Genomic DNA, 14,613 nt, shown 5'->3' with positions numbered 1-14,613 from the left:
GACTCTCGTGTTGGTATTACTCCTCGCTCCTTCATTCCTTGCTTCCTAGTGAACTGTGATAGCTATTCAGATATATATATTTTATTCCCCACAGAAGAAATTCATAATAGCTATATACACTGAAAAACGTTTAACTTAGAAATGGTATGTCAACTACATCTACAATAACTGGTTTTGTTTAAATGAAATAAATGATTTAAGGATACTGTTTATAACTGAATTCAACCAACCTGAAAAACATGTTTTACTAACGCATAACTGTTAGTAGATTTAACCTGATTTTATTGACAATTATAAAGTTTGAAGTAGTGATCACAAATCACATAGAGTGTGTTATTTAGATTTATTAGTTTCACATTTTGAAGTGTTGTCCTGCTTTGGGAATTTAATTTTTTTTTTTATCATTGTGCAAAAATTATTACAGTAAAATATAATTAAAACACAGACTCACATACATCATGAATCTGCATATGAACCTCAAGAATGCTGATAGTCAACTCTGAACATCACAAAACGCTACTAAAGTCACAAAAAAGGTTTTCATTGATTGTCACCATTTTTGAGATTCATGCGCTGATTCTTGATCTTTGTGTGAGTCAAAAACACAGCTCAAAACACTTCCTATATAACGAAAGAGAAAAATCACAATATCTGACTATAATAATATCACAAAACTAACAGCTAACATTGACAGACTCCTGATATAATCTGTGACCATTACACTAAATCACTAAGTAGAATGATTCGATGGAGAATAAGCTAAAACCCCAGCTAAAATCATTTTTTTCATAAGAGTAGCCTACTTGCATTACATTATACATTTTTAAAGTAAACTTCAGGTTCAGTGTAGACAAACTAATTTGCATTGTTATTACATTGTGTGGTGTGTATTTTCTGTAAACATATCTTACATCCAATTAGATTTGAGATGTAGAACCATTCAATGGCTTTTTGGAGTTATTGAGCCTGCTTCATGGTTTGTGTGACCAGAGCAAGGACAGCTACAACGAGGAGTGAAGTTGGAATAGCAAGCAACGCAATGGTAAATTTTGATATTATATTGTTTGTGATAGAGAAAGAAAATTGTATTTTATTTTTTTGATGCACACGTTACATGCATGTATCATAATTATTAAAAACATAATTTTGACAGTGTCAGTCTCTGCAGCTCTTCGATGAGTTCCCTCTTCTTCATGGTCCACCTTTCAGTCAGTCTTCCACAGAGAGATCTGGCCTTACACAAAACACTTGGGATGGATTCATTTGGTTTTATTTGTACAGACTAGAATATAAAATGTAAATTAATTTAATTTTAACTTTTATGCAACTACAATATTGTTTCAAGCAAACATTTGTGCATTACTGAATTAAAAGCTTGAGGTAGCAGATTAGCTTAGACTTTCAATCATTTGAATGAACATCATGAAAGTGTCTCTCTTTAATTTATTAATTGATGTTCAGCTAATACAGAAGCTATTTTGGATGTAACCAGGCCAGTGTCTGATGATCATCTCATCACATAAAAACAACTAAAAGCTGCTTACTGTACAACTGTACATATATATATATATATATATATATTATTTTGCTGGAAGAGATGCAGATGCATAGAAAATGAACAGTTAATGATACAATATATACAGATAAAATATAAAATTTATTTGTGTATTTGCCCTCCTCCCCCCAGACAGAGTCGAGCATTCACAAATGGATAGGCCGCATCAGTTTAGCGGTTGTGCTAAACGTAAATGTAAATAAAAAAAAGGAGAAAATATCACGACACATAGCCAGGGCTCTACAGCGCAACTGAAAAGTACTGCGTGTGACTATCAAAAAAATATTTAGTAGCACCCGATCAGCATAGGCTATTTGTGTTTGTGCTGAGGGGAGCTTCAAAGGTTTCTACTTGCGTGTTTGTGCAGCGTTGAGTAATGTATCGAATGCAATGTTAATCAGAATCCACTCACTGCTTAAAATACTTTTGTTTATTGCTGAGTTATTCAAGGTCACAAATCCTCTCATTATAACAAAGTGTAGACAGGGTGTAAATAAGAGATTCATTGTGCAGTGCAGAGCTTTATTGATTAATGGAGGTTTGTGAGATCGCGATGAACTGAAGTGAGTGACAGCTTTTAAAGATTATTGAGTTTGCAAATGTGATATTAAATTAATACAACAGTTCACTAAACAATAAGTTAATATAAAGTGATGTACATTGTATGACTGATTTTACTCTATTTTGCTTCTGTTACTTCAAATGTGGTCACCCTAGTGCACTACACTGTATTAATCCAGGCCTGACAATCATCATTTAATTAGTCACTTAATTATCTCATTAACTTTAACTCTTTGAGGACTTGCTTGTGACTTGAAAGGAATGTCTTGGTTCCTCCTCTGGTGAGATCAGCTGCTGAGTTCATGGGTGGAATAAACATATGGCAGGACTTTTACTTTCTGACCCCTGGACTATCCACCTCTGTCTGTAATATATCTGCTTGTTTTACACTCTTTGGCCAGCAGGTGGTATTGTGAGCAAATGAAGCCTCCAGAAATGAACCCTTTTGTGAAGCACTTGGATGAAATCTTCAAAGCTTCATGAAGCTTCATCTCGCCATCACTACTAATAACTGTGGCAGTGTAATGATATGTTTTTTAACACTTCTGCCACTTGGAGGACTGATAGGTCAGGCAGATCGCTGGTGACACCACTGTAAAGCTTTCTCTTGAGATGAAAAACAAAGGTATATTGTAAATTGACCATTAAAAGATAAAAATCTTCCTCCACTGTCATTACATGATGCATACATTATGAATGGAGCCATATCCAATATGATTTATGTTTTTTCTGCTTGGGCTAATCATGTAGGCATGTTGTATATTATGAATATAGCAAGATGAAAAGATAATGTAACAATATTAGACAGTCTACTCCTACCTTAAACACTCAGCGAGATTCCTCTCTCTTGTAAACAGGACCACCGTCCCACTCACAGGACCTGGCTTGACTCTCTAGGCATATGGGGCATGTTAATATTATTAATCAGTTTATTAATGATGTCATTCGTGAAAGAATTATATAATTCTCTTACCATTTGCCATTGTTCTAGGTTTGTGCAAACTCTGCTCCATTCTCAGTTCTGAATAGTGTGCTGTCTGGTACAGTGCTGCAACAGTATGCATGGGAGTCCTTTAAAACAATCTGTGAAGATAATTACTTTGGGTTACATACTGAATTTATTTCAGATACATTTTGAATTACTTTCAGTTGCATTTTAAATTGTTACATTGTAAATTAAACTATATTTAAAATAAATTATGAATAATTAATCATCTATATAATGTTACAAACATGCCAATACACTGTAAAGAGTTCAATATTTCAAAGGATGTCCCTATCCCATTTTAACCATTTCTGATCTTGTTTGCTTTTTACTGAACAGCTTCACCATGTTTGTGTTAGGGATCCCTGGAAAACTGCTATATTAAATGTAAACAATTCAAGCTTCAGGTTACAGATAATAAACATTTAAAATATAACAACTATCAGAAACTGTCAGACTTCGGTGTATTACGATACATGGCAATCTAAAACTGGTAGGGGCATAGAATTAGTGGGGGACGCCAGGGACATGTCACTACCAATATCCAGAGACTACCAAACTGTCCCTAGCAATCATTTTGATCAAACAATTAAATATATGTAGGCCTATATGTTTTTGTCATTTCGGACACATCTGAAACGTCATACCATTGATATTACCTATAAAGTTAAAGTAAATAGGCTACGTTAGAAAACTACGCCCTTCTCTGTTGACTTTATCCACAATTTTTTTTTTTTTTTTTTTTTTTTTTTTTCTAATTCCTTTTTTTTTTTTTTTTTTTTTTTTTTTTATTATTATTATTTTTATTATTATCATTATAATTATAATTATTATTTTTTTATTATTATTATTATTATTATTATTTTTTTTTTTTTTTTTCTCTCTCTTGTTTTCTCTGTCCCCTGGTCTTGTCGGTCATAGTATGGTTAAATAAAAGGGTATATAAAATTTAATTAATTAATTAATTAAAAAAAATAATATAAAAAAAAAAAAAAAAAAAAAAGGCTGTGAATGATGATAGCATAACTACACATACGTACTGTCATGTGTTATCTGTGTTACTGACAGGCCAAAAAAAAAAAAAAAAAAAAGAAAAAAAAAAAAGAAAACTACGCGCTTTCAAGGATGCACATTTAATACATGGGCAGAACGTGCCCGGACGAGAAGCACAGCACCGCATTTAGAACAACTCACAGGTTGGCCTATTGCACACAATTCAAGACAGGAGTCCAAAAACAGTTAATATAGACGTTCACTTCGGAAATTAACAAAATTGCATCGATGAGTTTGAAATACTGTGTTTGACAAAACAGCAATCGGAAAGAGAAAGTGCAATCCATGGCTGTTATTGGCTCCCTAAAGCAGACGGACAGAAAAGGGTTGTGCAGACAGATACACTTCCAGCCTAGGATAAAGACATTAACAATAATTTGGGACAAATATAATGTGATTTTATGGTAAACTATTTGTGGCACTCTGTGGTGCAGCAGGATTTGGAGCATGCGTCCTGAGTCTTTAAATTTAAACTAATGTTGTTCAACTGAATGTACAAATCAAACTGTTAAATATCCACACACAAAAAATCCAATCTGAGCATTAAGACCTGAAGTGTGACCTAAGTCTTAGATTTAAACCCCTGTTAATTCTCAATAAGAACTTCTGTAGACCTCTAACAGAAATAAAGTCAGTCTGGTTAGTAATAAGTGAAGCAGGTGATGCTGTTTGTGGAGTTGTTTAATCCTCCTCTGCTGAGATCTTCAGAGATTTCATGTCTTTTATCTTCAGTTGAATTCATCTAAGGCTGTGGCAGAAGTCAGTTGTAGTTCTTGAATTAAAGATTTTGTGGCTCAGGTAAGGTCCAGTGTGGTTTATTTCTTTGCTCTTGGCTGATATGTGGCATTGCTATGGCCTGCTTTTGGCCCAGATCTGGCAAACAGGAGCGGGCAAGTTGTTTTAATGTCATACTTGTGAATGTCCGCTGAATGTCCAATGTAGTGTGGTTAACAAAGTAATTGAATGCAGAAGTCCGAATGTGCCAATATAAAACCAGCTTTACCCAAGTCATCATGGGTCCAAATCAATCAATATAAAAATAAACTAATGCGTGATTAAAGACACCCAGCGCTCTGATGCTGATGTTGTTGGTTCACAAAATCAAAATTGTGTAATTATTGTCTGTTTACTAACAAAAAAACTGTTTAGGAGTTATGAATATGTTGGCAAACAAACAGGTAAGCTATAAATAAAGACTTATATGACACGGTGTGTGTGTTAGGGGTGGGGGGGGTGGGGTCCTTAAGCTTCTTTCTCTGATGCATAAGGTCAGAATTAGGCCATACCATATTATTATTTAGCCTATGTAATAGTAAAATATAGAATAAAACTGAAACAACTGAAAAGATGTACATCCATGTCATGAAAGCATTAAAATGTTTCCTCCTCTAAACTTAGGCTCTGCAGATACAAATGATGAAGAAGTTGAGCTACTTCCTCAGTCCCTAAAGGAGGAGCAGAAGAATCTGAAAACATATGATCTGATTATTGAATTCACTTCCAGCACCATTAGAGCGACTGAAGAAGAGATGAAGATGATGATGCTGATGTTCACGAGGTATAATCTGCTGATCTGATCATCTGTCGCTTATATAGAGGTGATATCAAACATTCTTAATGAATAGACATTTTGTTCTTAAAGAAACAATCGGATTACAAATGCATTACATTGCATTTGCTGAAATGCCATGAGGAATGAATCCTTTTTATGCAGCAATATCAGATTCAGTCTTTTTTTTTTTTTTTTTTTTTTTTTTTTTCTTGGCCTGTCAGTAACACAGATAACACATGACAGTACGTATGTGTAGTTATGCTATCATCATTCACAGCCTTTTTTTTTTTTTTTTTATATTATTTTTTTTTATTAATTAATTAATTAAATTTTATATACCCTTTTATTTAACCATACTATGACCGACAAGACCAGGGGACAGAGAAAACAAGAGAGAGAAAAATAAATAAATAAAATAATAATAATAATAATAATAATAAAAAAATAATAATTATAATTATAATGATAATAATAAAAATAATAATAATAAAAAAAAAAAAAAAAAAAAAAAAAAAAAGGAATTAGAAAAAAAAGAAAAAAAAAAAAAAAAGAAAATTGTGGATAAAGTCAACAGAGAAGGGGGAGAGAGAGAGAGGAAAAAAAAGAGAATGGGGGATAGAGAGAGAGAGGAAAAAACCAAACAAAAAAAAAAACAGACAATTTGCTTCGATACCTGCTGACAAAAAGAGAAAACAACAGAAGACACAACAGAAGACACAACATCAGAGAAACTGCAGCAACAACCAACATCTGTATGAATCACAATAAATTCTAAATGTTAAATGTTATTGAGCAACACGCATAACTAATATTACAAAATAAGTTTTGAAGCAACAGCAGATCAGAACAATGTGTGTCTGTGAGCACCCGTTTTTACACCAATGTGAATGCTTGAGTGTACACCTGTGTGTGTGAGCGCGCTTGTGTTCATAAGGTTCCTCCATGTAAATGTTTAATAGTGTGTGTGTGGGGAACAACAGCCCCATCCCGCAAGGCATGAAGCAGGCATGGAAGAGACCCAGGCCCCAAACATCCGGAGGCCCCCCAGGGCACGGGACCCCCAGGGGAACCACCGCAGGGACAACTGCGGCCCCCACCCAGAAAAGGGCAGAGGAGAGCCCGAAGGTGGGACATCCGACAGCCACAGTGTAGACACCCCAGGGTGCCGTGGCGGCAAGCCCGCAGGCTCCGCCGGCAGCCGACCACACCAGGGCAGACCGAGCCCTGGGCCCGGAGATCCAAGGGCCCCCCACCCCCCAACCGGGGCCCAGCAAGGCCAGTAGGGCCAGGCCCCGCCAAGCGACCGCCGAGAGTGGGCCAGCGCTCACCCGAGCATCCTGCCCCGGCGCGAGAAACCACCAATGCACCGGCGGCATCCTCCACCGGCAGGGCATGGTGGTGGGGTGGGGGTCGACTGAGATGATGAGTGAGGTGGAGTCTAAGGCCCGACCTGACACATAGACGTAGACGAACAAGCACACATATACACAAGCATACGTTCCCACCCTCATGCACGCAACGAATATTCTCACCCTCGCCCCACATGTAGACACACAAAAATGGACATGGTACCCACACTCACACTCCCTATATGCACTCTATACTCCTAGATCCAGGCACCACCACCCCCAGAGGGGTAATCAGCGCCCGATCCCGGAGCTGAACCCCCTTCGCTCTGGCGTGGGGACAGGAAGACCACCCCGGTCCCCGCAGCAGCAGAGAAGACCACCAGCCCAGACCCCAACCGGGCGGCCAGCTCATCCTCGCAGCCCCCGGCCCCGGACAGAGAACAGAGAACAGGGGTGTGAGATAAAAAAAAAAATAAAAAAAAAAGAGAGACCCCATGCTTCACCTCACCCGCTCAAATGTAGTGTTGGTGTGTGTTGTTCTAAGGTGCTTTAAAACAGGGGTGCTTTAAAACAGGGGAGGGGCACCCTCCACAAGCTTGTGTCAGCTCGTCCCCTCCCTAGAGCCCTCAATGTCTATGTGCAACTTAAAATTGAGAAGTGGGCACTGGCACCAGAGGGAAGGCTGAATGAACAGACCGCCCTCCGGATGCCATTCAGTGTGCCCACCCCCAAGGCCCTATATGTATGTGTCATGTGACAGTAAGTAATGAGAATGTCTAAGCTGTAATGTGTGATTGAGATGCAGGTGGCCACGAGGAGACAGAGGAGTACCACCTCCCCCGCATCCCAGCGACACACCCGCACCTCAAAACCCTACCTATGTGTTGGTGTGATGGAGCGGGAGAAGTGAAGCCTTAGGGATGGGGAGGAAAGCATCAGAGGGGGCAAAATACCCCCCCCTTCGGAGCCAGCTCCCCCGCTGACCCCCATAGGCACCCCCGTTACCCCAAATCTGCCCAGGGCGGGGGGCCCAGGCCCATCCAGACCAGGGCCCATGGCAGCCCGGGGCGGCCCACCAGACCCCACAGCAGAGGAAAAACTACCCCACCCCATCACTCATTCAACTCCCAGACTACATAAGACAATAAGACACCCAGGTTAGGCCCGTTTTCCCTGCCTCTATTGGATCCCCCCCGCGGAGGCACCGATGCATCGAAGACCCCCACACCAGGGCCGGGCCCAAGCGCATGCACCAACCCATGCTCCCGGCGGCACACCAACCAGGACCCAAGCCCCCCAGGCCCAGCCGTAACCCCAACCGGGAGGCAGAGCGCCCCCAGAACCCCAAGCCCCCCCCGGACCAACCCTGGAATAGTGCAGCCGCCAGGCCGGCAACCTACGTCCGCCGGCACAGGCATCCCCAGTAGCGCCGCATGCAGCCGCCAGAAAAACAGCACCCAAGAGTCACCAATACCCCATCCAGGCCAAGATCGCAGCCCCAGCGCCGAACCCCCCAAGAAACCCACCCCCAGGGAACTCCCAGATGCCCCAAGCCCATATGGCCACCCCAACAGCAAAAACCACAGCCGGACAGAATCAGGACCCCCACTCACACTAGGTGATGGAGCTGATCAAAGGAGTCCAGAGAGATTGATCTAATGTGGCAGCAGAAGCTGTGTCAAGACTAATATAATCCCACAAATAATTTCTATATTGGTTGATATTAAGATTATTTTTATTTTTCCAGTTCATGAGGACAATCTTCTTAGCAATGCATAGGGCAGTGAAAGCCATGTGGATTGTGTTACCTTCTGTAGTGACACCATCTAGGTCGCCCAACAAGCAGACTGAAGGAGAGGCTGGAATAGAGCATTTAAGACACTTTGATAAATCTTCACAAATCCTGTACCAGTACCTCTGAACAGGTGGACAGAACCATAGAGCGTGGATGTAATTGTCAGGTGTATTGCCTTGACAGTGTGAGCAGTTGTTAGAAGCTGTAAGACCCATCCTGAACATCCGATGACCTGTGTAGTGCACTCTATGCAGGATTTTGTATTGTATTAATTGTAAACCAGGATTTCTAATCAGTTCAAAGGTTTTTAAACATATCTGAGACCAGAAATTATGGTCCCAGTTTACTGCTAGATCTGCCTCCCATTTTGCAATAGGAAGTGATACTGATTCATCTATTTTGGAAAGTGTCCTGTATATTTTAGACATTAATTTGGGGGTTTTGAGATTAAGAAAATCTGCCACACTTGGTGGTATTTGTAATTTGATATGATTAGATTTAAATTTCCCTTTTACAATAGATTTAATTTGTTGATATTCTAAAAATCTGTTTTTGTTAATCCCATATTGTTTAACTAATTTGTCAAAGGGAATAAAGCCTGTCCCTTCTAATATATGTTCCAGGTATTTAATACCTTTACAACTCCAATCTGTGAGGTTCATCATATTATTGTTTAGTAATATGTCAGGATTGTTCCAGATGGGGGTACGTTTGCATGGGATTAGTGAAGACTCAGTCATTTTTAGAAACTCCCACCATGCTGTCAGAGAAGAGCTGATACTGATGCTTTTGAAGCATACGTGTCGTTTGATGATCAAGCTAATGAATGGCAGATCCGAAATCTCTATATTATTGCATAATGCCTGTTCTACATCTAGCCAAGGCTCATCTAAGAGGGTGTGTTTTAACCACCCTGAAATGTGTTGAAGCCTGTTGGCTAAGAAATAGTGGTGAAAGTTAGGTAGATCTAGTCCTCCTTTATCCTTGGTCTTTTGTAGCGTTTTTAAGCTAATACGCGGGGGTTTACCTTTCCAAAGGAATTTAGAGATGGAGGAGTCCAGAGATCTAAACCAGTCAGGTGATGGTTTGCTCGGGATCATTGCAAATAAATAATTAATTCTTGGCAAAACCATCATTTTTATTGAGGCGACTCTTCCCATGAGTGATATGGGTAGAGACTTCCATCTGGTTAGATCATCTTCTACCGTCTTTAAAAGTGGGATGTGGTTTAATTTAATCAAATCTGTCAGCCTAGGAGAAACATTAATACCTAAATATTTAATATTTCCAGATTGCAGTGGAGTGGAGGAATTCTGGAAGGAGCAATTAATTGGAAGAACTGTTGATTTTAACCAGTTTATTGAATAATCTGAGACTCTTGAGAAAGAGTTTATTAATGTAATTACCTCAGAGAGAGTGGTTTGTGAATGCTGAAGAAAAAGTAACACATCATCTGCATAAAGACTAACTTTATGTTCTACATTCTTGCATTTAATGCCTTTAATCACTGTAGCCTGTCTAATTGCTGCTGCTAGTGGTTCAATAAAAACTGCAAACAGTGAGGGGGAGAGGGGGCATCCCTGCCTGGTGCCCCTCTTAAGATAGAAGCTAGAGGATGTTTGGCCATTTGTCCTGACACATGCTGTTGGAGAGTTATATAATATTTTTAACCAGTTTATGAAAGAGTTTCCAAAACCAAATTTGTGTAAAGTTGCAAATAGAAAATTCCAGTTAACCCTATCAAAAGCTTTTTCTGCATCTAGAGACAATATTGTAATTTGAAGGTTTCTATTGCATGAATAGTCTATCAAGTTAAGTAACCTATGTGTATTTGTTGAGGAGTGCCTCCCTTTTATGAAACCAGTTTGGTCGGAATGAATTATGAGAGGGGTTATCTTCTCTATTCTTTTTGAGATAGCTTTGCAGATTATTTTAGTGTCCACATTAATAAGGGATATTGGACGATAGCTGGTAGGCAATACAGGGTCTTTGCCTGGTTTTAGCAAGAGACTAATGTTGGCAGAATTCATATTTGGTGGAAGTCTACCATTTTCCTTGGTTTCCTGCAACATTCTGTAGAATGTTGGTGACAGAATTACCCAGAATTCTTTATAGAATTCTGCTGGAAAGCCATCTGGACCTGGAGCCTTTTATTGGGCATACTGTTCAAGGCTTCCTGAAGTTCATCTGATGTCAGTGGAGAATCCAATGTCATCGCTTGATTTTCTGATAATTTCGGAAGAGTTATATTGTCAAGAAATTGGTCAATTTCGTCTTTAGATGGGTTTATCTGTGGAGAATATAAAGATTTGTAAAAGTCCCTGAAAGTGTTGTTTATTCTTTCAGGGTCATATACTGTATCCCCAGTTAAATCTTTAACAGCACATATAGTTGTTTTTTCTTTATTTATTTTTAACTGGTTCGCTAGGAATTGACCTGATTTGTTACCATATTCAAATTCTTGCCAGCGAAGTCTTTGTGCTAAGAATTGGGTTTTTTTATTAATAATTTCATTTAATTCTAGTTTTGCTTTACGTATTTTTTTCAGCATTTCCTGTTCCTGGGAGGATACGTAGGCTTCTTCTAAAGTTTTTATAGTTTCTTCTAATTCCTGAATATATTTATTTTCTCTTTTCTTTTTATGCGATGAGAATGAGATTATTCTACCTCTCATCACAGCTTTGCCTGCTTCCCAGAGAACAGATGCTGATGTTCCAGGCAGGTCATTATAGTCTAAATATAAAGCCCACTCTTCTTTAAAATATTTAATAAAATCATCGTCTTTAAGCAATGATGTATTGAATCTCCAGTTATTACTTGGTGGAGTGGCCTTCTTATTTACTAGAGTTAAAGAAACAGCAGCATGATCGCTGACAGCTATAGGGTTTATCTCTGTGTCTGAAATGTCACTCAGCAGAGAGCTGCTGACTAGGAAATAATCCAGACGAGAGTAAGAGTGATGGACATGTGAGAAGAAAGTATATTCCCTACGGTTAGGGTGAAAAGAACGCCATGCATCGCAAAGTCCATAGTCGCTCATGTACTGTTTAACTATATTTGTGGATTCCCAATTGCGCTGAGTTCCAGCTGTACTCAGCCTGTCCATTTCTTTATTTAGTCCAAAGTTGAGGTCTCCCCCAAGAACAAATGCACAATCTAGGTGTTCAGAGAGTGCGGTAAAAAAACCGTGAAAAAAAGAGGGGTCATCAACATTTGGACCATATATACTAACAATACATAACTTTTTGTCAAATATAGATAATTTAATGATTAGAAATCTACCTTCTGGATCTATAACTGTGTTGAGTACTGTGAAATTAACATTTTTATGTATTAAAATTGCTACCCCCCTTTGCCTAGAGTTATAGCAGGCTGAGAACACATTAGGAAACTCAGTTGTTTTAAGTTGATCTGTAGCTGTGGCAGATCTATGAGTCTCTTGTAATAAAACAACGTCTGCCTGTAGTTTTTTAAGCTGGCTAAATATTTTTAACCTCTTTTCTCTGGAGCCAGCTCCATCAGATTCAGTCTAATATTCAAAGTGAGTCAAGCTCTTGCCGTTTGTTAAATCATCTACAAACACAGATGCAGAAGCATAAACAGGAGCACAGGGACAAAGATTAGAAAAGCTTTATTGATTTAATTTGCACTTTAATCAAACTTATTAAACAAGCAAGATAAGCAGTAGAAGTTCTTCTAACAAGCCAGCTGATGGAAACATTAGTGCACATTGTCACTATACTGGACGGAGGCGACTCCTTATAGCCACTAACTTATGGTTAATACAGTAATATGGCAATAGTATATAAGAAAATTTAGTTAAATGAAATGAGTTTAAGTAAGGAAAAAATGATATGCATAAAATGATCATTCCACTTATTATACTGTATGTGTATACATTTAGAATATGTTTTTTATTATGAATGCGTTGCACTAATACATGCACTGGTAAAGTTGTAGATTTTGGGCTACTTTATGTGTCGTCTTTCAGACTAAGGGAACGAAAACATCCAAAATACTCGTTTCTTTTTTATTTTATTCTACTTAAACAATATGCGTTTATTTCAGTTGGTCAGATATCCATTTTAAATCTAAACGTTTTTTTTTTTTTCTGGTATCCCAAACTGTAGCCTATTAACGTCTTCTATCAGACAAGAACTTGACTGAGGAGTAAAGCAGAGTTTATTGAATAATCTGAGTTGCGTATGTCTCAATGTTCAGACTCTAGCTCAAATCCAACAAGTGTTCTACTACAAAAAAAATAGCAATGGAAATTACTGCTTCACATTGTTATGTGTTTAAAAAAACCTGAAATGGAGACATTCTCTGATCTCTTACTCATGAACACAAATATCTTTTGAAACTACACCATAAGAATAAACAAAAATGGAAAAAATAATAATATAATATAAATGACTAATCAGTGAATAAATCAATGAAATTATTTTAAATGATTATATCATTAAATGGAATAATAAAAGGATTATATGATTATAAATGAGTATAAAAGAAAGAAAATAAATCAATATAGCTGTATGTTTGCTCTCTTGAAGTAACACACATACATAAACCCTCAAATTACAATACATGTCTTTAGATGTTGTTTTCTCAAAATTTGTTTTTTTTTTTTCTTATGCACTGAATTTTGAACCTGACTTTATTTTATGTTTATATTTCTGTCCTTTGTTATTAAGAAATTCATGTAAATACATGAATATTTAGTTAGATAATGCCTCATTTGCATGTTTAAACAACATTTCAGAAAACTTGACATATAAAACAAGTGTCTTAATGTACTGTGATTACTCAACTGAGGAAGTATGGTGATGTTTTAGTTTTTACCCTATTCACTTGTAATGTTCTTCCTCTAAACTGATTTTACATCATTAGAGCCCAGGGAACAGGTAGAATTTCCTCACAAGGGTCGTCCTTTCAAAACACGGCAATAGTTTGTTCTTCTGTGTGAAACGTTGGTCTTTCTCCATGCGTGAGGCCACCTGTAAAAAAAGATGATATTTGGATGTGACAAGAAGCAAACTTATTCATTTTAACTGAGCAGTGCAGTTGGGGTGAATACAATGAAACAGATTGTTTTGACTTTTAGCTGGAATAAAGAAAAACAATTTACCCTCCTGAACAACTCCATAATGTCAAATTCATGAGCGCTTGTGCTGAACACATCCACTATGTACATGATGAAATAACTTCCATTGGCAGGATCCCTGTATGCATAGACATCTATGGAGATAATTCACAAAAGCCTTAAAATAAAGTGTAACCCAAAGTTGTTTTAATTGCTTGACCACTGAATATGACCAAAATGAACAGGTGTGAGCAACAAATCTCATATCTGCAGTCAGTGTTTTGTTTAGTTAGTTTTTTTTTTCTTACCAGGGACGGTGGACATAAAGCAGACAAAGTCTTTCTCCTTGTGAACCCAGGAGTCTGATTCAGGCACACTGTCACTAACATACACACCTCCCTCTTCACCTGGACAGAGAAATGCTTCATTGTGTGACATTTTCACATAAAAGACTTTACAGTATTTCAGCATGCACGCTGAAATAAATGAGGAAACAGAGAAATACAAAGAGAAATGAAAACAAGTCATGACGTACTTCCTCTGCAGGCTTGAATGAGAATAACCTTTGGTTTATTAATCAGAGCAGGACACTTCTCTGAGTTCAGATGGGAGAAGATGTCCTCAACAAAGAAGTAATCCTTGGGGTGTAGATCTTTATGATAATGGATCCCTAAAATGGC

The 14,613-nt window shown here is 38.1% G+C and overlaps 1 protein-coding gene across 6 annotated transcripts in view; it reads right to left on the bottom strand.

The window, feature by feature from the left end:
* Positions 1-400: 400 nt before the first annotated feature.
* Positions 401-14,613, bottom strand: part of LOC306873685 (caspase b-like) — a 22,271-nt gene continuing 8,058 nt past the window's right edge. Inside the window, exons 5-12 of one of the 6 annotated variants that reach the window (XR_013784520.1) lie at positions 14,469-14,613; positions 14,242-14,340; positions 13,979-14,088; positions 13,693-13,847; positions 8,864-8,914; positions 3,090-3,199; positions 2,936-3,007; positions 1,967-2,722 (exon numbers count right to left, since the gene is read on the bottom strand). The exon at positions 14,469-14,613 is cut by the window's right edge and continues 108 nt beyond it. Coding sequence is in view for 1 of the 6 variants with exons in the window: in XM_079423147.1 (XP_079279273.1) it covers positions 13,737-13,847; positions 13,979-14,088; positions 14,242-14,340; positions 14,469-14,613 (465 nt within the window). In the remaining 5 variants the exon portion in view is untranslated. Of the gene's footprint in view, positions 3,010-3,089; positions 3,200-8,863; positions 8,915-11,264; positions 13,848-13,978; positions 14,089-14,241; positions 14,341-14,468 lie in introns of those variants that run through there. The other 5 variants (XR_013784519.1, XR_013784521.1, XR_013784517.1 and 2 more) reach the window with 5 other exon arrangements.

The sequence above is a fragment of the Barbus barbus genome (assembly GCF_936440315.1).
Source record: "Barbus barbus genome assembly, chromosome: 8".
Lineage (NCBI taxonomy): Eukaryota > Metazoa > Chordata > Actinopteri > Cypriniformes > Cyprinidae > Barbus > Barbus barbus.
Note: the sequence above shows the minus strand (reverse complement) of the source record. Positions and strands in the feature narration are given on the sequence as shown.